General features: G+C 45.0%; 1 protein-coding gene across 4 annotated transcripts in view; it reads left to right on the top strand.

Annotated features, from left to right (window-relative positions):
- HDLBP (high density lipoprotein binding protein) overlaps positions 1-19,225 on the top strand; it is an 85,665-nt gene that overhangs the window by 53,431 nt on the left and 13,009 nt on the right. For all 4 annotated transcript variants that reach the window (XM_063091471.1, XM_063091455.1, XM_063091462.1 and 1 more), the window contains exons 6-18: positions 4,238-4,444; positions 4,576-4,791; positions 5,331-5,537; positions 5,755-5,862; positions 6,944-7,048; positions 7,422-7,500; positions 9,707-9,846; positions 11,855-11,959; positions 12,095-12,208; positions 12,987-13,073; positions 13,231-13,362; positions 16,132-16,350; positions 18,930-19,151. In XM_063091471.1, coding sequence (XP_062947541.1) covers positions 4,238-4,444; positions 4,576-4,791; positions 5,331-5,537; positions 5,755-5,862; positions 6,944-7,048; positions 7,422-7,500; positions 9,707-9,846; positions 11,855-11,959; positions 12,095-12,208; positions 12,987-13,073; positions 13,231-13,362; positions 16,132-16,350; positions 18,930-19,151 — 1,941 coding nt within the window. The remainder of the gene's footprint in view (positions 1-4,237; positions 4,445-4,575; positions 4,792-5,330; positions 5,538-5,754; positions 5,863-6,943; positions 7,049-7,421; positions 7,501-9,706; positions 9,847-11,854; positions 11,960-12,094; positions 12,209-12,986; positions 13,074-13,230; positions 13,363-16,131; positions 16,351-18,929; positions 19,152-19,225) is intronic.

Raw genomic sequence — 19,225 nt, 5'->3', positions numbered from 1 at the left:
ACACACTTCCAAGCTCCAAACTTGGGAGATTACAAGTCCAAATTTTGTTTGTTTTAAACCAATTACCTAGTCTTTGGCAGTCTGTTGCCAGTGTGTGGAATTTATTTGAGAACCACTGTAATGAGTAAACGTATGATGCATTTCTCCCTGAGTGGGAGCACTTAAAGACCCAGAAAATGTAGAGAATCACATGACAGCTGTCACACTAGATGGATGTATTTAGAAATGGGGTTCTTCCTGCCTGCTGCAGAGCCTCCATGAGCTGGCTCTAGAACATGGTGGTTAGAAGGTGGGGATCTGGTCTGAGAGAGGCCGTGGGGCAAGACTCTAGGGCTTGAAGGAACATCGCCTGCCCCAGTGCAGGTCCAGCTCCAGCTCTGACATTTAGTCAGGTGGGGTCCAGGATAGTCCCAAACCCTGGCTGGCTTCATGAAGGGAGTTAAACCGTGAGATGTTGTGAAGGTGGAATGTAGCTTGTGATCGTTCAGCATTGGAGCTGGCGCATCATGGGTGCCAGAGTTTTTGCTATTGTCTATTAGTCAGTAGATATTTGAGTGTCTGTTTTGTGATCAAGTACCGCAGAGGAAAGGGACACTTCACTGAATGTGTATGGATCATGTGAAGGCATTCATCCCTGACCCACCCTTCACCCCTCGGTTATTTTAAAGCAAATCCAAGACATGTTATCTCATCTGTAAATACCTGTGTGGCTCTTCTTTTGTATATATGTGTATATATATATAAGGGTACTTCAGAAAGTTCATGGATTCGTATTATCTTTCAATTCTATTATCCATGAACTTTTTGAAGTACCTTGTATATAACTATTGTGTGATTAACTTGCTTAATAAAGTTTTTACCTTTTTTGGGGGGGGGTGGCTGGCCATTATGTGTGGTTATAACACCATGCTCTATCACTTAATAAAATTGATTTCAGTGTTATTTCCATATTCAACCCAGTCTTTGTTTGGACTTCTCTCATTATCTCAAAGACATCTTTCCAGTTGGTTTGTTCAGATCAGTGTCCAAACAAGGTTTACACATTGCATTTGACTGTAGAGTCTCACGTCTCTCATTCTGGCCAGTACAGGGATCCAAACCCATGACCTTGGTGTTACAGCACCATGCTGTAACCAGCTGAGCTAACCAGCCAGCCCTCAAGTCTCATTCTTTAACAGTACCCTTTTCCCCCTCTTCTTTTTCTTTTTTTCTTTTTTTTAACACCATTGGTTTGTTGGAGAGAGTGGGTGTTTGATTTGTTGTGGTATCTGTCTGTCATTATTTCCTGTGAACTGGTGTTATATCTGGGGCCTTGGTTACTTCCATGTCAACATGTTTGCTTGGCAAGAAAGCTGTAGGTGGCACTGTGTGCTTGGTGTTATGCCTGTTTGTTCTTCTTGTACTGAGATTGAGCAGTAGTTTTATCATCCATTGGTGATCCCTGCCTAAATTCATTAAGGGTTGTAAGTGAAGGTTTTCTAATTCTGTTTCTCCTCAGATATTAGTAGATATTCTCATAAGGAACTTTCCCTCATTAACAGTTGATGGGAAGTGCTGGATAAATTGATTGATCCTTTTCCCCTTGTCAGCTTTTAGGCTAAATTGGCAACTCTGGCATTGTCAGTGATGATCAGGGAGTCTTTTTAGGGTCATTATTTTGTGTGTGTTTGTTATTGTGGTTCTTTACATCAAGATTGTCTCATCTTTTTCCAGTGGGACCCCTTTGGGTTTGCTCCCTGCAGCTCTCTGTCACGACCTATTATTCTCAATAACATACTACTTTCTGACCCAGAAAGATGCTTTGAGTTAATCTTATATCTGAGGGTCTTCAAAAAGTTCATGAAAGGATTTGTATTATCTTTTAATTCCATTTTTCCACAAACTTTTTCAGGTACCATGTGTTTCCTTCCACAGACTTTAAACCAGCTATTTGTCCATGAACTCTGGACCTTTTGAGCAGGAAGTTGTAGTTTCAGCCTCCAGTCTAGATGCAGTGGGCTACGCATTGCAACTGGGTTGTCAAAGTTCCTGGGCCTTTGCAGAGAACAGAGCTAGGAAAGTGGAGCTATTAAGAAAGGAAAATCATGAGTTCAAACTGACGTTTCTAATGAAGATGAGGGATAGCAGGGTTTTAAAATCACGTGAAGTAATTATTTTTTCTGGATTATCTTACCATCTTGATATATGGTTAGGTTTATTTGTTTCCAGTTTTTAAAAATTATTTCAACATTTATGTGATTGCAGAGTCAGAGCTGTGTAATAAGGTACACTCAGAGAAATCTGCTCAGCGGTGTCTTTACGCTGTTCCCTCCCCTCCTCGAGGGTGACCATCCCCAGCCCTTGGTTTATCCTTTATTGTTTGTTTGAGAACAGAAGCAGAAGATAGCTTGCCATAAACCCTGTTCTGCACCTTGCTTGTTTTCCTTAACATGTTCTGGAAGTGTCTGCATTATCAGTAAGGAGTGATTTTCCTCATTTCTTTACACAGCAGTGTAAATGCTCTGTGGGTATACTGGATTTATTCAAACGCTCCTATTGATGGGCATTTGGGTGGTTTCCAGACTTTTGCTGTTGATAAATTGTCACAATAAAACTTGTGTATATGTGGTGTTTCCTCTTTTACCCGTTGTATCTTGGCATAGATTCCTAGAAGTGAGAGGTCTGGGTGAGAGAGTGACCACATCCAGAATTTAGCTATCTACACCTAAATTCTCCTCCCTTAGGAGTTGTATGTTTTCTGTTTTCATCTGCAGTGTCCAAGAGCCAGGCATACCAAATACTTGGGTTTTTTGCCAGTTGGAGAGGTAGTAGAATACGTTTTTTTTGTGTGGTGGTGGTGGCTGGCTGGCATGGGTGTCTGAACCCTTGACCTAGATGTTGTAACACTGTGCTCTAACCAACTGAGCAAACTGGCTGGGCCCCTAATATACTCTTAATCTGCATTTTTTCTGATGAGCAGGCTTGAGCACCTTTTCAGTGTCTAAGGGCCATTTGCGGTTTTTTTCAGTGAAGTGTGTCTGCTTCTCTGCCCATTTTTCTGTCAAGCTCTTCATCTTGCTCTGTTTTCAGGAGCTCGGTGTCATGCATTGGGGGTTTTTTTAACTCTTCGTCAGTAATAAAAGTTTCAAGTAATTTTTTCCAGTTTGTCATTTTTGTTTTTACCTTAATGTATTTTGCCACATGAAAGTGTTATTCTTATGTAGTCATATTTATTAATCTTTTATTATTTTGAGTCTTTGTAAGGATTTTTTTTCACTTCTGAGTTGTGGGAAACTTTAGTTTATTCTGGTGCTTATAAGGGTGCTCTTGCACTTCAATTCCTGATCTGTTTGGAAATTATCACCAGTGGGCTGTGGTGCTGATCCAGCTTTACCTTTTTCCACATAGCTATAGAATTGTCAGCACCATTTTTAAGATAGTCTCCCCCAGTGACTTGAGTGGCTGCTTTTGTTATGTCGTAAGCGTTCATAGTAACTTAAGTCTGTTTTTGGATTTTCAATTCTGACCCTTTGGTCTGTGTCTCTGTGTGCTGACACTTTCCTGTTTTAATAAGTAATGGTGTTATGTTTCAATATCTAGTACCCTTATTACTTTCTTTATCTTGTACTGTTCTCTTTCAGGGTTTTTGTTTGTTTTTGCTTATTCTTGTTCTACTGTGCAAACTTCATAATCAGCTTTTTCAAAATTGCATTAATTTTTTAAAACTAATCTTAAGAGTATTGACATCTGTATGATGTAAACCTTTTAGATCTTTTAAGGGGTGTTTTCTAATGCACATATTTCACCTTGTGTGCTTTTTCTCTAGTTATTTTCTTGTCCCCCCCCCCTTTCTTTTGCCTATTAAAAAAGTGTCTTTTTTTCAATTCTATCTTCTAACTGGTGGGTGGTTGTTGACATCTGTATTCTAATTTTTTCTCCCTGTTATAGTTTCTCCAGGGTTTATAGGTATGCAGTCTTAGGCCTCTTCCTGTCCAAACTTTGTAGCTGTTTTACTGTCTCTCATCTCCTTTCGTGGAGATGTATTCCAGCAGGTGTTCAGTAGTGGCGCGGGCACCCTTGAACTTACCCTAGCTTCCCCAGGAGGGTGATGTTTGTGCTCATGCTGCTCTAATGGATGGGTCGGGGTTAGTGGGGTAAGAACAGGCAAGGGCGGTGTTCCGACCGGAGAGAATATCGTGGAAAAAGATGTTTTTTCAGAACGTGCAAATATTTTTCTTTGATTCTTTTCCTGCTATAGGCCTCAGCAACTGTTCCCATTCCCAAAGAACACCATCGCTTTGTCATTGGCAAAAATGGGGAGAAATTGCAAGACTTGGAGCTAAAAACTGCAACCAAAATCCAGATCCCACGCCCAGATGACCCGAGCAATCAGATCAAGATCACTGGCACCAAAGAGGGCATCGAAAAAGCTCGCCATGAAGTCTTACTCATCTCTGCTGAGCAGGTAAGGCCTGTGTGAGTGCTCCTGCTCAGCGCAGGCCTCGCTCCCCAGGGGGCAGTCCTTCCTGTGCAGGCTCATGGCCTGGCTGCTGGAAAGCCCTGCCTGTTCTCATCAGTCCTTCCTGTCCCTTGCAGGACAAACGTGCTGTGGAGAGGCTAGAAGTGGAGAAGGCCTTCCACCCCTTCATCGCTGGGCCATATAATAGACTCGTCGGCGAGATCATGCAGGAGACAGGGACGCGCATCAACATCCCCCCACCCAGCGTCAACCGGACAGAAATTGTCTTCACTGGAGAGAAGGAGCAGTTGGCTCAGGCTGTGGCTCGCATCAGGAAGATTTATGAGGAAAAGGTGTGCAGCTTGGAGGAGGCAGGCCCCATGGGCAGGAATGGAGAACAGGATTTGGGTCTGGTGGTTTGGGTAGGACCCAGATCTATCCCTTATCCTTTGTCCTTGGACAAGACGTTTACTCTCTCTCCACTGTAGTGTCCACAGTAAGGGATTGGTGCCTGGCCACTGTCTGTGCTGGCAGGTTACTGACTGGGGCTGGCAGAGGGCAGGAAGTACCGCTTGGAGTTGTTCACATCTTTGAGCTGTTCACTCAAGTTGGTGAACTTTGAGGTCTGATTAGGTCGGGGAAAGGACTTGCTGTTCTCAGGTGTGTCATGCTGAAGTTATCTGTTTGGGGTGACTAGACTGAGGGGAAATCCACCCCTTGACAAATGGAGTTTCTGGAAATTGGTTGGTCGTGGTCTTCACTCGCTGGGGATCAGCATTTGTAGTCTGGGGCCCTCTGCCTCATTTCTTGCTCTTTTGGCAGTGACATTCTGTCCCTATTTGCCAACCTCCATGCCTTTCTCTTTGACTACTCTTACAATACTCTTGTTTAGAAAAAGAAGACCACAACCATTGCAGTGGAGGTGAAGAAATCCCAGCACAAGTATGTCATTGGGCCCAAGGGCAATTCATTGCAGGAGATCCTGGAAAGAACTGGAGTTTCTGTTGAGATCCCACCCTCAGACAGCATTTCGGAGACTGTGATTCTTCGAGGCGAGCCTGAAAAGTTAGGGCAGGCGTTGACTGAAGTCTATGCCAAGGTAACTGCCTCCGAGAGTGAAGTGTGCTTTGTTTCGGTGAAATATGAGGGGCCTTTTACAGATAGGCTTTTGATTAGTATATCCTGGGTCTTGGATACAAAGAAATGTGCTGGGTTGGGAGCACTCACCTTTGAACCCTAAGTGAGCAGTTTGGTTTTCGTTTTAACATAACCTTAAGCTTTGCAAATCCACAGGTTTATTTTCCTGTTTTCCCTAGGCAAATAGTTTTACGGTCTCCTCTGTCTCTGCCCCTTCGTGGCTTCACCGTTTCATCATTGGCAAAAAAGGGCAGAACCTGGCCAAAATCACTCAGCAGATGCCAAAGGTAAGCAAATGTTTTCCATCTGTTACATTGAATTTATCTTGTTTTCCATCGTCCCATTTCTGATACTGTTTTGTTGTTGCTGTTTTGTCCTAAGGATGCCTTTGAAGACTTTGGCACATTTTTCAAAATCAGTTGTCCTGCTTGACACAGTCACCTTCCATGGTTAGCTAAGGGGAGAGCAAAATAAATATTTTTAGGTATCTACACCATTCTTTTGGTCTTTGTAGCCAGAGAGGATGTGTATTGCTAGGTTTAATAAGCATCTTAAGAAATATCTCATTTTGTAATTATGGTGTAATAACTTCGTAATAATTTGAAGAGCAAAACTTGTATACAAGTCATGTTAAGTGTAAATTAAATGGGCCTTTTCACCCTCTGCATTCCTACCCTTAAAGTCTTCTCAGTTTTCCAAAGGAGAGGGTAGCGCCCAGGAAACTTGAACAGGAAGGAAATGCCAGAGAACCCAGTTATCATATTTTATTCCTGCTCTGTTTAGACTTAGTTTCCAGTTTACTTTTTAGTCGTTTTACTTTTTCTGGCTTCAAACTCCTGGTTCCCACAGATATAATTGCTTCATGGGCTGGCCTCCCTTCCTGACCTCCTTACCTGGAGTGTTACAAACTGGGAAGGTCGATGGCCTTTTGAGGTACTCTACCACCATCGGGCAACTCTAGTTGTTTTAAGATTCCGTCCCTGCTGTCTGTCTCATTCTTCAGGCAGCTAAAGAAGAGTAGGCCTTCTGAAAGGAAAAGCGATGTGTGAGCACGTGAACAGTAGTGGCATTCTTGTGCTTTAGGTTGGTGGTTTTAGGGGCAAGCACAGCGTGAAGGACTTTGCAGTTCCCGTTCTTGGTGAAAGGACAGGATTATTAGAACACATTATTTAATTCCAAAATAGTTGTCCTCCCCCAGCCCTTTCTTTCAACTTTGTGTGCTATGTGTGGATGTGACCCTCCCACCCCTACATTTATGTGAAACAGTTTGGGATCAGCTGCTGTCCCCGCCAGAGCCCCCACAGGCTGAGGTTGCTGCAGCTGTGCTGTTTAGTCTTAGCCGTCTCTTTCCTCATCTTGGTGTGGTAGGTTCATATCGAGTTCACGGAAGGCGAGGACAAGATCACCCTGGAAGGCCCCACGGAGGATGTAAATGTGGCCCAGGAACAGATCGAAGGCATGGTCAAAGATTTGGTATGGTGCCCCTTGAACATGCTTGTGCTGGTGACGAGGGAGGCTCTGGTGAGGTGGGGATGGGCAGCAATCTTGTTGTCAGTCAGATGTGTGGGTGGGCCTGGAGACACAAAAGGGAGGCCCGGTTGGGTAGGTAATAGGTTCTGAAACAACTGTAAGTTAGCCACAGTCCCAGAAGAACCCAGGGTAGAGGAAACCTTATTTTGAAGAAGGGCGCCTTCAGGGGAGCCGGAGAGACAGTCTTGGCAACAATCCCTGACAGTCGAGTGCTAAGAAAAGGTTGACTTGAGACCTTTGGGATTTTGGTTCTGGCTCCTTGTCCTGCGGACCTAAGCGGTTGTCTCTATTGGTCACCTCTGTGCTCCTCCTACAGATTAATCGGATGGACTATGTGGAGATCAACATTGACCACAAGTTCCACAGACACCTCATCGGGAAGAGCGGAGCCAACAGTGAGTGAGGCCAGTGGGCAGCGGCAGGGCCTATGTGCCCTGTGCAGGGCCCTGAGACCCTGAGGAGATGTCAGCTCTGAAAACTGGAACGTCAGTGTAGGCAGCCCAGCCAGGTGCTCTCCGTCACGGGACTTTCTGACTGCATATCTTCCTCCACCTGCCAGAACAGGCCACTTTCCTTTTCCCCTTTGGGGCTGTGATTGGTTTAGACCTGTTTGGCCTCTAGGTGCACTCCTGTGCACTTTCAGAAACCAACCTGATCAGCCTTCCTTAGGTGACGCACAGGGGCCTTGCTAAAGGCACGCCCATGACTACATCCTTCACATTTCAACCAGCCTTGCCAGGCCTGGCCCACCTGTGCTGTAGCACTCGTGTTCCCTGCCGGGGCAGGGGATAAGGGGGGCCCTAGCCCACCTGTGCTGTGGCGCTCATGTGTTCCTTCCCAGCACCTGGCCCACCTGTGTTGTGCTCATGTGTTTCTTGCTGGGGGGTGCCTAGCCCACCTGTGTTGTGGCGCTCATGTGTTCCCCTGCTGGGGGCCTAGCCCACCTGTGTTGTGGCGCTCATGTGTTCCCCTGCTGGGGGCCTAGCCCACCTGTGCTGTGGCGCTCGTGTGTTCCCTGCCAAACATGCCTCCAGTCTGGAGCTCACCAAGGAGTAAGACATTTCTAGACTCCTGCCCAAGTCAGATAGCTTGGGGAGGGATTCTGTGCAGTAATAGTACTATGTCAGCCCAGGTTCAGTGGCTGACTTATCCGGTCAGGTTGTAGGTATAGCACAAGCATATAATGATGATAACTGAGCGTTAGGCTGCGAGTCCAAGATTTTTTAAACCTGCTTTTTCGCTTAGTTGAACTGCATGGCCATACCTGCACATCAGGATGCATACACATTCTGAAAACAACTCCCCGCCCTGCATTTTGCCTTCTGGTGGGAGTCAAGAGGGCTAACATATACCCCATTCCTGGATTGTTCACTTGACAAGGGATCCTTTCCTAGGCTGTGGGGACTCAACCTGTGTATATATGACTGATAGCCTGTACAGTCTCTTGTAGTTAAGGGTAAACATAAGGTGATCAACTCTGCCGTGGCCTGTGTAACAGTGTGCACTCTCTGGTGTCAGTTTTGTGTTCTGTGGGTATTTCACATGAGAATCTAGAGGCAGAGTGACCTCTGTCAGTGCCTGCATTTTCATTCTGCTTAAACTGTGCCCACACCATAAACCTGCTTTTGTGGTTTTGTTTTTTGTTTTGTTAACTGCAGTGTTAGCTCGCACAAAAAATATGAGTAAGTGCAGTAGTGTCTGGTTTTATTTGTTAATGCCTCATTCTGCTCCCTAGGAAGTGCAGAACCACTTGGCTTAGTGTGGTCAAGGAATTGTCTGTTCCATTTTCTTCTGATCCAGTTCCTAACCCTCATTTTCTCCCACAAGCTAAAATCTGCTCTTGTCCAGCATTGCTTCACGCTGGAACGGCTGTATGGCCGTGTCGGTCCCCATGTCAGGTTGCCTCAGTACTGCCTGTGTGTGTATGCACTTGTTTGGAATGTATGCACAGAGCCCTCTTAGGTGGTCCTTCCAAGGAGCTCAGCTTCTCCACAGTTTGGGGGACGGGGGGTGGGGGCCTGGATTTCAAACCAGGGTCACTGGATTCTGTCCAGAGAAGGTGGCAGCCAGACGGTTTGCAGCTCCACTTGTTTTGCGAAGACCACAAAGTGCTCAGTTTGGATCTGAGCTGACAACGGTGTCTCTTTAGTCAGCAGCAGGGTTACCATGTGGCTTTTAGGCAGTCGATGGGGTGCTTTTGTCTCGAGTTAAGGTGTGTAATTTTTTTACTTGAGAATAGTAGTTCCCAAACTTGTTTGCATGTTAGAAACACCCAGGATCTTTTAAATATTCTGACGTACTGTTCATACCCCAGACCAGTTAAGTCTCAGACGCTAGGTGGTCTCAGCTCTCAGTCATTTGAAGCTCTTGGCCTGGGAGCCAGCCAGTGCTCTAGAAACCCTGTATTCCAGGTGAAGATCATGACTGTCTCTTGTTCTAGACAATGGAAATTCTTGTTTGGGAGGCTACTCATCATTTTTGGTGAATGGGGAATAACTGATAAGGTTATTTGGGGCTTTTGCCCTATCCTGCCTGGTTATTAGCCATTGACGGAATATTGTAGGTTCTGTGTCCAAGGCCTGTTTCCTTTTGTGTCCTAAGTAAACAGAATTAAAGACCAGTACAAGGTGTCCGTGCGCATCCCTCCTGACAGTGAGAAGAGCAACCTGATCCGCATCGAGGGAGACCCACAGGGCGTGCAGCAGGCCAAGCGGGAGCTGCTGGAGCTCGCCTCTCGCATGGTAAGCCGGGCGTCTAGCTGCTGCCAGGAAGCCGCAAACCTGCAGCTATTGGCTGCGTCTAAGGAGTAGCATTGTTGAGGTGTGTGGTCCTGGAATATGGGAGTCACAAAATCCCACCTTGTGTTGAGCGAGGATCTAACTCACTGGGGCCACATTTCTTTCATCCTCCCTAGATCACCAGCACATCTTGTCCCCCATGGCCTGCGCTGTGCTAGAGAAGCACAGAGCTGGGTGGGGGTTCCTTAGCCTTGGCTGCACCCTTGGGGTCCCAGATGCCTTGGTACCAACTGCAGAGATGATGATTTGTGACAGACATTTTCAGACACTTGCAGGCACCCCCGGTGATTTTTTTAAAAATTATTTCTGTAGGTAGCACAAATACTGAAAAAATTTATAAAGCAGATTTGCAGTTAATGAGTACCCATTACTAATTAAGGCAAACACTCTTTTACTGTCTCTGATGTCAGAAGCTAGAACCTTGCAATCCATTCCAGAAACCTTCCATGTGCCTCCTTGTAACCACCTCCAGACACACAATACACACGCAGACACACAACACACGCGCATACACACACACACATATAAGTGCAACCACTATAATGACTTTTCTGAAATGGCATCCTTACTTCATAGTTTTATCACCCAAACATTCATCTCTTAAGACTGTAGTTTGGGGCCGGCCCGTGGCTCACTTGGGAGAGTGCGGTGCTGATAACACCAAGGCCACGGGTTCGGATCCTATATAAGGATGGCCTGTTGGCTCACCGGCTGAGCATGGTGCTGACAACACCAAGCCAAGGGTTGAGATCCCCTTACTGGTCATCTTTATATGGGGGGGGGGGGGGAACTGTAGTTTGGTTTTGCCTAATATTTTAATCTTTTAAGTCTCTCAGGTGATTTCATGTACAGCCAAATTTGAGAATCAGTGCAGCATCATTATCTCCCAACCCAAAGTGCTAAGCGGCAAGCGCTCTGGATTCCATGAGCCAGATGCACACAAACACACAGCAGTGTCTCTCAACCTTGGCTGCACATGAAAGAATCCAGAAAAGCCAGAGACTGAGCGAGGGCTTGCAGCAGTGCTCCCACCCAGCTGGGGTAAGAGACAGCCCCGGGGTTCGCTGTCATCCCAGCATTCCCTGTTCACCCCTTCACCCCAGCACCCATGCTGGGAAGACCTCTATTACTGGCAGTGTGTTTATTTTCCTCACCTGTAACCCAGGGTGTGGTGTGGCCCGCCCACTGCTCTCTGGCCATCCCTGAGCTTATTCTCCAGCCTAGTGTCCTGGGTTCTCCTCTTCTTCATCCTGCCCTTCTTCCCAGGTTCCTTACACTGCCTATACTGATTTACTGATTGCTGAACCCTTATTTCTGTGTCAGCTGGACTCCAGTCTGATCCAGAATCTCCCAGAGTTCTTTAAAGAGGGTGGTAGGCTGATGATGTTCTTTCCTGGATTTCAGCTCTGTTTATTCTTCTGTGTCTTTTCTGACATTGTCATGGGACCTATGGCGGAGGTTGAGAACCATGTGGGCTCAGTTCCCTGTGCTGAGCCATTCTTTCTTAATTATCCATGCAGGGGAATCGGTCTGAGCCATGTTGTGTTCTGGAGGGATTGCACCCTGCTGTGCAGAGTGCTAAGCCTCCAAGTAGAAGTGCGGGGCTCACTTCTGGTTCTTGTTAAAAATGCAAGTGCTAACTAAGTTGCTCTGGGGATTGTCTCTACCATGATAGTGTTTTTGGTGGAGGGTCCTACGATCGGTTCTTTAATTGTACTTTGTTTGGGAGAATAATGTGCACTCAGCGTAATTTGGAGCGTAACAGTTGTTGGAGATAGCTGGCACCTTGCAGTGAGCACTCCCCAATGGCCTGCTGCTCCCAGGTGTGCTGCAGTGTGCCACCTGGGCACCACCTCATCTGCTGCTTGGCAACAGCTGGGCTGTGCAGTGGCCTTGCAGCGGTCCCCAGGACTTTCTGATGCCTCCTAATGTACTTTAATTGTATTTTTAGGAAAATGAACGTACCAAGGATCTAATCATTGAGCAAAAATTTCATCGCACAATCATTGGGCAGAAAGGTGAACGGATCCGTGAAATTCGTGACAAATTCCCAGAGGTAAAGGTTTCCCCAAGACATCCATCCATTCTTTAACCCTTTAGGAGTAATCTGATTTGCATTTTGTGAACATAGAGTATTTTGGAATCCAGTCTGTCCTAAAATTAAACTCTGTCCCTTGGTGATTTGTTCTAGGTTATCATCAACTTTCCAGACCCAGCACAAAAAAGTGATATTGTCCAACTCAGAGGACCTAAGAATGAGGTGGAAAAATGCACAAAATACATGCAGAAGATGGTGGCAGATCTGGTAGGGGACATTTTACATGCTTTCTTTGACAGAGATGATGTGTATGGGAGGGTGGGGACATGTGTCCCATCTCAGCGGCTGAGAGAAGGTAGTGGCAGCCCCTCTCAAAGCTGGGTGTTCAGACTGGCCGTGACCGTTGCTGGAATTCTAGCAGGAGAGCCACTTTTTCTTATGCCCAATTATCTTGTTTCCTTGAGGGGGTCTTCAGATACCTAGATAGATAAACCATCCCATCCTTTAAGGAGAGAGATATAACATGGGCAAAAGGAGGAGTCATTGGTTGACTTATTTTCCTCAAAAACTGAGATGGGAAGAGGTTTGAAAGTGTGAAAGAGTGATGAAGAAGAAGGGCACAGACAGCAGCGTGTCCCTGTGGTTGCTCAGGGAGACTTTGCCCTCGTGGACCACTGCCCAGCACCCAGGTCTGTGTGCTGTCTACATGTGTGTTCTGAGCCCCTTCCTCAGCCAGCTATGATCGTGGCATGTGGCACAAGCTCCCTCTTGGCCAGGGTTTTGGTTGAGGGTACCTGGCCAGACTTGATTGCTTCTGGAGTATAGAACATTGACCGTGACATGCCAGGTTAGTTAATTGTTGGACAAATTATCTCACTGATCATCACGACAAGCCCCTAAAGGTCAGAGAGGCAGGGAGGAGGGTAGGGTCTGAGTCCCTGTTTGCTGATAGCAGTGCCCCGTCGTGTTCATGCTGCCTTCAGGGGTTAGCGGGGTACTTCCCTCTAGCACGGAGGGTTAATGTGTCATCTCCTTTGTCTTTAAGGTGGAAAATAGCTATTCAATTTCTGTTCCGATCTTCAAACAGTTTCACAAGAACATCATTGGGAAAGGCGGTGCAAACATTAAAAAGGTGACCAGCTTGTCCCCTGAATTTTGGCTCTTCTCGTCCTGTCCCCTGTAGCCCTGCAACATTCCAGTTTTAGATTGGAAGGAGGGACTCTTCCTCCAAGTGTTTCAACTGTGGGAAGACTGTAGTGAGGTTCTCATGTTCATCTGTCTCCATGTAGATTCGTGAAGAAAGCAACACCAAGATTGACCTTCCAGCAGAGAACAGCAATTCAGAGACCATTGTCATCACAGGCAAGCGAGCCAACTGTGAAGTGGCCCGGAGCCGGATTCTGTCCATTCAGAAGGACCTGGTAATGAGAAAGGTTTTATGATGGAGATCCTCAGCCAGGCTTCCTGTTGTAGGATCTCTGACAGAGCCTCCACAGCTCTAGCCTGGGGTTTGGTCACACGGGGCCGTGGGGCCAGCACGAGGCTCCTGTAGAAGAGGACAGCTTTACAGCCAGGCGACAGGTAGTTTGTTTCACAGGGCTTCCTTACCTGGACGTGCAGCACTAGTGCTTGACGCGGGTACCTGTTCCATTAGACATTTTCTTTCTGTTAATCTTTATGCTACTTAAAAGTCATATCTGAAGGTGCTGACAATATTTTCTTCAATTAAAAAAGTTAATAATCTTTGTAGAGTCATATTCCACTGTATGGATAGATCATCTGTTTCTTTTTGATGGTGCGTGGTAATTAGTATCTTTCAGGGGGGTTTCTATTTTATATAAGTTGTCTTGTTAGCATAAGGTTTTTTATTATATTCTCGTATTATCCTTTTGCTGTCTGTGTGTCACCTCTCTCATTCATAATATGTGTAATCTGTCATTATAAAATGACCTCCTTTAATACTCTTTGCTCTGAAGTCTTTTTCTGATATTACAGTGGGTTTCTTTTCATCAGGTTGCTTTTTTTATTGAATCTGTCAACAAATGTGATTAAATTACCTTTACTGTGGTTTTTTCATTTTTTTTAAATTGTGGTAAAATACACATGACAGAATTTTCCATTTTAACTATTTTATAGTGGGTAATTTGGTGGTGTTAAGTACATTCACAAGGTTTGCGACTCTCACCCTATCCGTTTTCAGAACTTATTCATCAACAGAAGCTCTATACCCATTAAACAGTAACTCCGCTTTCCCCTCCTGGTCACCTCGATGTGATTGTTTTACGCGGTTGGGTTTAAATCTACCGGCTTGCTATTTGCTTTCCATTTGTCCCATCTGTGTTACTCTCTTTTTGCTCTTTTTCTTCTTTGTTTTGGCTTGAATATTTTATGATTCCTTTTTTTTCCTTTGTTGGCTTATTAGACATTACTCTCTGTTTCATTTTAGTGGTTGCTTTAGGATTTTTAATGTACATCTTGAATTTATCAGACTGCCTTCAAGTGGTTTTACGTCACTTGATTACTTCCCTTCCTCTGCCCCCAGCCTTTGTGCTTTGCTGTTGTACCTTTTACTCTTACATGTTGTAACCCTCATGATATGTTGCTAGCGTTTTTGTTTAAACACTCGATTATTTTTTTAAAGAGATTTGTATAATAAGAAAAACTCTTATGTATTTACCCACTTCACTGCCATTTCCAGAGCTCTTCATTCCTGCGTACAGGTCTGTGTTTGCATTTTCTTCTGTCTGCAGGGCGTCCCTTAACATGTCTCGTAGTGTATATCTGCTGGTGATGAATTCTTCCGGTTTTTCTATGTCTGAAAAATTTTTATTCCTTCATTTTGGAAAAATATTTTTGTGGGACACAGATTTCTGGGTTGGCCGTTTTTTCTCTTTGGGGCTTGAGACTTTGCTTCGTGTCTTCTCACATTCGTTGTTTCCGACGAGGAGTAGGACGTCCTTTGCCATGTTCCACAGTGCATGACTAGTCTTTTTCCCCAGCTGCTTCTAAGATTTTTATCACCAGCTTTGAGAAAGTTATGATGTATCTTTGTGTAGTTTTCTTCATGTTTCTTCACTTGGTGTTCATTCAGCTCTTGGATATGTGGGTTTAGAGTTTTCATTAAATTTGAGGAATTTGGGTCACTATTTCTTAAATTTTATTCTGTTAACCCCTGTTTTTCTCTCCTTCAGGGACTGTAATTACTTGAGTATTAGTTATCCTACCCTTCACTGACATTCTGTTTATTTCATTTGGGGGGAAGGGACAGTGTTTTTTTCTGTGAGTTTCTTTAAATTCATTAATTCTCTACAGTGTCTGATCTGCCTATAATCTCATCCAGTATGTTTTTCATTTCAAACATTGTTTTCATCTCTACAAGTTTAGTTTGAATCTTAATATCTTCTCTTTTCAGTATTTAATATGTTCAATCTTTCTTTGACTTTTGACTGTAGATAGTATAAACACTTGTTTTAGTGTCCTTGGCCTATTAATTCTAACTAACATCTGTGTCATTTCTGAGTTGTTTGCTATTTACTTTTCCTTGTCATGAGTTGTTTTTTCCTGTGTTTTTGTATGCCTAGTATTTTTTTATTGATATTTTAGTCTAGCTTTTAAGGTCTATTAATTGAGATCAGAGCAGTGTTTAATCCAGGTCCAAATACTTCCCACTACTGAGATAACAGCCTTCTTAGTACCACACCAAATGTCCCAGAAAGTCAAGAATCTCCTGTCTGGCTGCTGAGGACAAGTACTGTACCAGGCCCTGACTGAGCTGCAGGCACTATTTCCTGTAATCCTTCCAGGGAGTTCTTTCTGTGGCCCAAAGGGATTTTCTGGTACATGTCAGTATGTGAGTGGGCTCCAGATTTTTTGGCTAGGATCACGATCTCTGCTTTAAGAGGAAAAGTTTATCTACAGGCATATGAGATCCACCTCTGTCAGCTAGTGTCACTGAGTTGACTAAAGATGCAAAGTACCGTATCTTACTTTATAAAATCACAGCTTTCCTCCTATGCTGTTTGTGTATGTGTAGTGCCGCCGCTCCCTGCAGCTCCAACACATGTTCATGAGAACTGCAGGTCCTGCTGTGTTAATCGCCACCCAGACTATGGCTTCACTCTCTGTTCCCCTAGCCCCTTCTTGCCACACAAAAATGTGACTTCCTCCTCCTCCTGTGTTTCTGGTTCCAGGCCAACATAGCCGAGGTGGAGGTCTCCATCCCCGCCAAGCTGCACAACTCCCTCATCGGCACCAAGGGCCGTCTGATCCGCTCCATCATGGAGGAGTGTGGTGGGGTCCATATTCACTTCCCCGTGGAAGGTTCAGGAAGCGATACTGTTGTCATCAGGGGCCCTTCCTCGGATGTGGAGAAGGCCAAGAAGCAGCTGCTGCACCTGGCGGAGGAGAAGGTGAGAGCCCTCCATGTAGGCCTGGGGAGGGGCCACAGCGTGTCTCAACAGGATGCCTGATCCTCACTCAAAACGTTCCTCCTAATGTAGAAAACCCTAAATGCCTTTTCTCTGTGGCAGATCAGAAAACAACTTTATAATGTACCTTTATACCTCTTTGATTTTGCTGTTACTGAAAGGCCTTTCCAGGTCCTAATGCCCATGTAAACAATATAGAAAATTTGCTCTTTGTTTTATTAGTTTTTTATATTTTGGGGGGTGTGGGGGGAGCATGTTCTGTATTTTAAAGTATGATTTACAGTTAAATTCACCTTTTTTCGTGTATGGTTCTGAGTTTTAACAAATATACAGTCATTTGACCACCACTGCAATCAATTCATTGACTGTCACACCCCAAAATTCTTCATTGATTGCCCTTGTCCCTTTGTCAAAACCCATCTGCAATCTGTTCCTGGAGTCTTCTGTTCTGGCAGTACCACAGGGTCTGGGTGACTGGCTTTAAGGGGAGTCAGGAAATCAGGTGGTGTGAGTCTTCCAACTTTTTTCTTTTTAAAAATTACTTTGGCTATTATAGATCTTTTGTCTTTCTATATGCATTTTGTCTTTCTATATGCACTGACAGGAATTAGCCTGTCAGTGTTTAGGGGGTTAAAAAAAATACTCAGATTTTGATTGGCATTGTGCTGAATGAGCCAAAAGACAAAACTAGTGGGAACTGCTAACTTGGCCATCTTGAGTCTTCTGTTCCATTTCTTATTTTTTAGGTCTTTAATTCTTCATTGGTGTTTTGTAGTTTTTAGCATACAGTTCTTATATCCATTTCGTTTGATTTATGTGTAACTGTTTATGTTTTTTAGTGCTATTGTAAACAGTACTATTTTGCTATTTTCAGTTGTTTCTTTTTTTTTTTTTTTTTTTTGTCTTTTTGTGACCGGCCTCACCGTGCTCAGCCAGTGAGCGCACCGGCCATCCTTAATGTAGGATCCGAACCCGCGGTGGGAGCACTGCTGCGCTCCCAGCGCGGCGCTCTCCCGAGTGCGCCACGGGGTCGGCCCATTCGGTTGTTATTTTTAGCATGTGGAAATGCATTTGGTTTTTTAATATTAACCTTGTTTCATGAGACTGTGCTAAATAAAGCTCACTTATTCCAGCAGCTTTTTTGTGGATTCTTCATTTAGATGAGGAATGAAGCATTTCTTTCTTTCTCGTTTGCACGTCTTGTATTCTTATCTCACTACATTGATCAGGCTCTCCAGCACAGGGGTGGACGGCAGTGGTGAGGGAGGCCAGCCGTGCCTTGTACGTGATCTTGGGGGAAAGCGCTCAGCTTTTCACCGTCAAGTATGATGTTAGTTGTACGAATCCTGTAGATGTTCTTTACCAAGCTGAGGAAATTTTCTTCTTTTCAAAGTTTGCAAGAGTGAGTTTTGGGGGGGGAATGGATGTTAGTCGTGAAATATTTTTTCTGCATCTGCTGGCATGATCTTTTTTACTTTTATTTTTTTGGAATGTTTAACCAATCTTGTGTTTCTGGGATAAACTCCACTTGGTTTAGGTATGTTATCCTTTACTATATTGCTGGATTGGATTTACCTAATTCATTGGCTTTTAAATAATGCTGCTATTTGTGAATATCTTTGTCTGAAGAGTAGCAGGTTCTCACAGTGGTGTTTGGTAAAACTAGCACTTACAAGATAACAGAGTTCAGTTATTCAATATTTTGCATTCAAGCAGATCTTCTCTTTTCCTCTGTATTCTCCACACTTGTGGGCCGGGTCTCAGGTCCAGAGGAAGGCTTGGAGTGCGCTTGTGGGTCTGAGTCACGTATAGCAACACGTCCCTCTGCATTCTCCGAGATGAGTCTGGCCAAGACTGCTGGATGCACTGTTGTTCATGATGAGCTCATGTTGTGAGGGGCCATTGCTGGGCCCTGATTTCTTGGTGTCAGATGAGGGCTTCATGCTACTGTGAGACCTTAGGGCTTTTCTCTAACTGTGTCCTTGGCTGGTGTGTGTGTCTCTCTGAGCTTGAGCTTGGAGAGTTCCTGGTTTTTTGTGGGCTAATTAGTAGTGCTTATGGAAGGGAAGGAGGACCAGGCCAGGGAGCACTGTGCGTGTGTTTGGTCTGGAAGCAGGTGGGAAGAGTGGAAGCCCTGCGGCAGGACCCTTGTACTATGCACTTCCTGCTGTGTTGGTGGCAACTCACTCCCTAGGGCATGCGCCCTACCAGCACTTCACCACGTTACCACACACCCTGTGCAGATTGAGAATGACTTGGAGAGGCTCAGTCATTACTTCTCAGTGGCAGGACAGGGATTCTACGTCTGTGTGCTCTTCGCCATCTTGGCATTTTTCTGATAGTTATGGAGAAAAGGTACAAGTGCGACTGGGTGTTCGTCTGTTTGGCTGAGGTGTGATTTAGCCTCATTTTGGAGGGGATTGGCACAGTATTCAGATACTGGTGATGATGTAAGGAGAGCCTCACCCCACACTGCTGTCCTCTAGGCCCTCTTGTTCACCTGTGCTGTGGTCCAGGCAGGTGGTGTCAGGCTAACATACACGCGGTTGGTTTTTTTTCAGCAAACCAAGAGCTTCACTGTTGACATCCGCGCCAAGCCGGAATATCACAAATTCCTCATTGGCAAAGGCGGTGGCAAAATCCGCAAGGTGCGTGACAACACTGGAGCCCGCATCATATTCCCAGCAGCCGAGGACAAGGACCAGGACCTGATCACAATCATAGGAAAGGAGGATGCTGTCCGCGAGGCACAGAAGGAGCTGGAGGCATTGATCCAGAACTTGGTAGGGAGCTTGGCCCTGGCTGTGGGCTCTGCAAGGCACTGTTGGTGGGGTGGTTTACCTTCCATTCCTTCTCA

The sequence above is a fragment of the Cynocephalus volans genome, chromosome 1, assembly GCF_027409185.1.
Source record: "Cynocephalus volans isolate mCynVol1 chromosome 1, mCynVol1.pri, whole genome shotgun sequence".
Classification (NCBI taxonomy): domain Eukaryota; kingdom Metazoa; phylum Chordata; class Mammalia; order Dermoptera; family Cynocephalidae; genus Cynocephalus; species Cynocephalus volans.
The sequence above is the reverse complement of the archived record's forward strand: the minus strand, read 5'-3'. Positions and strand labels throughout refer to the sequence as shown.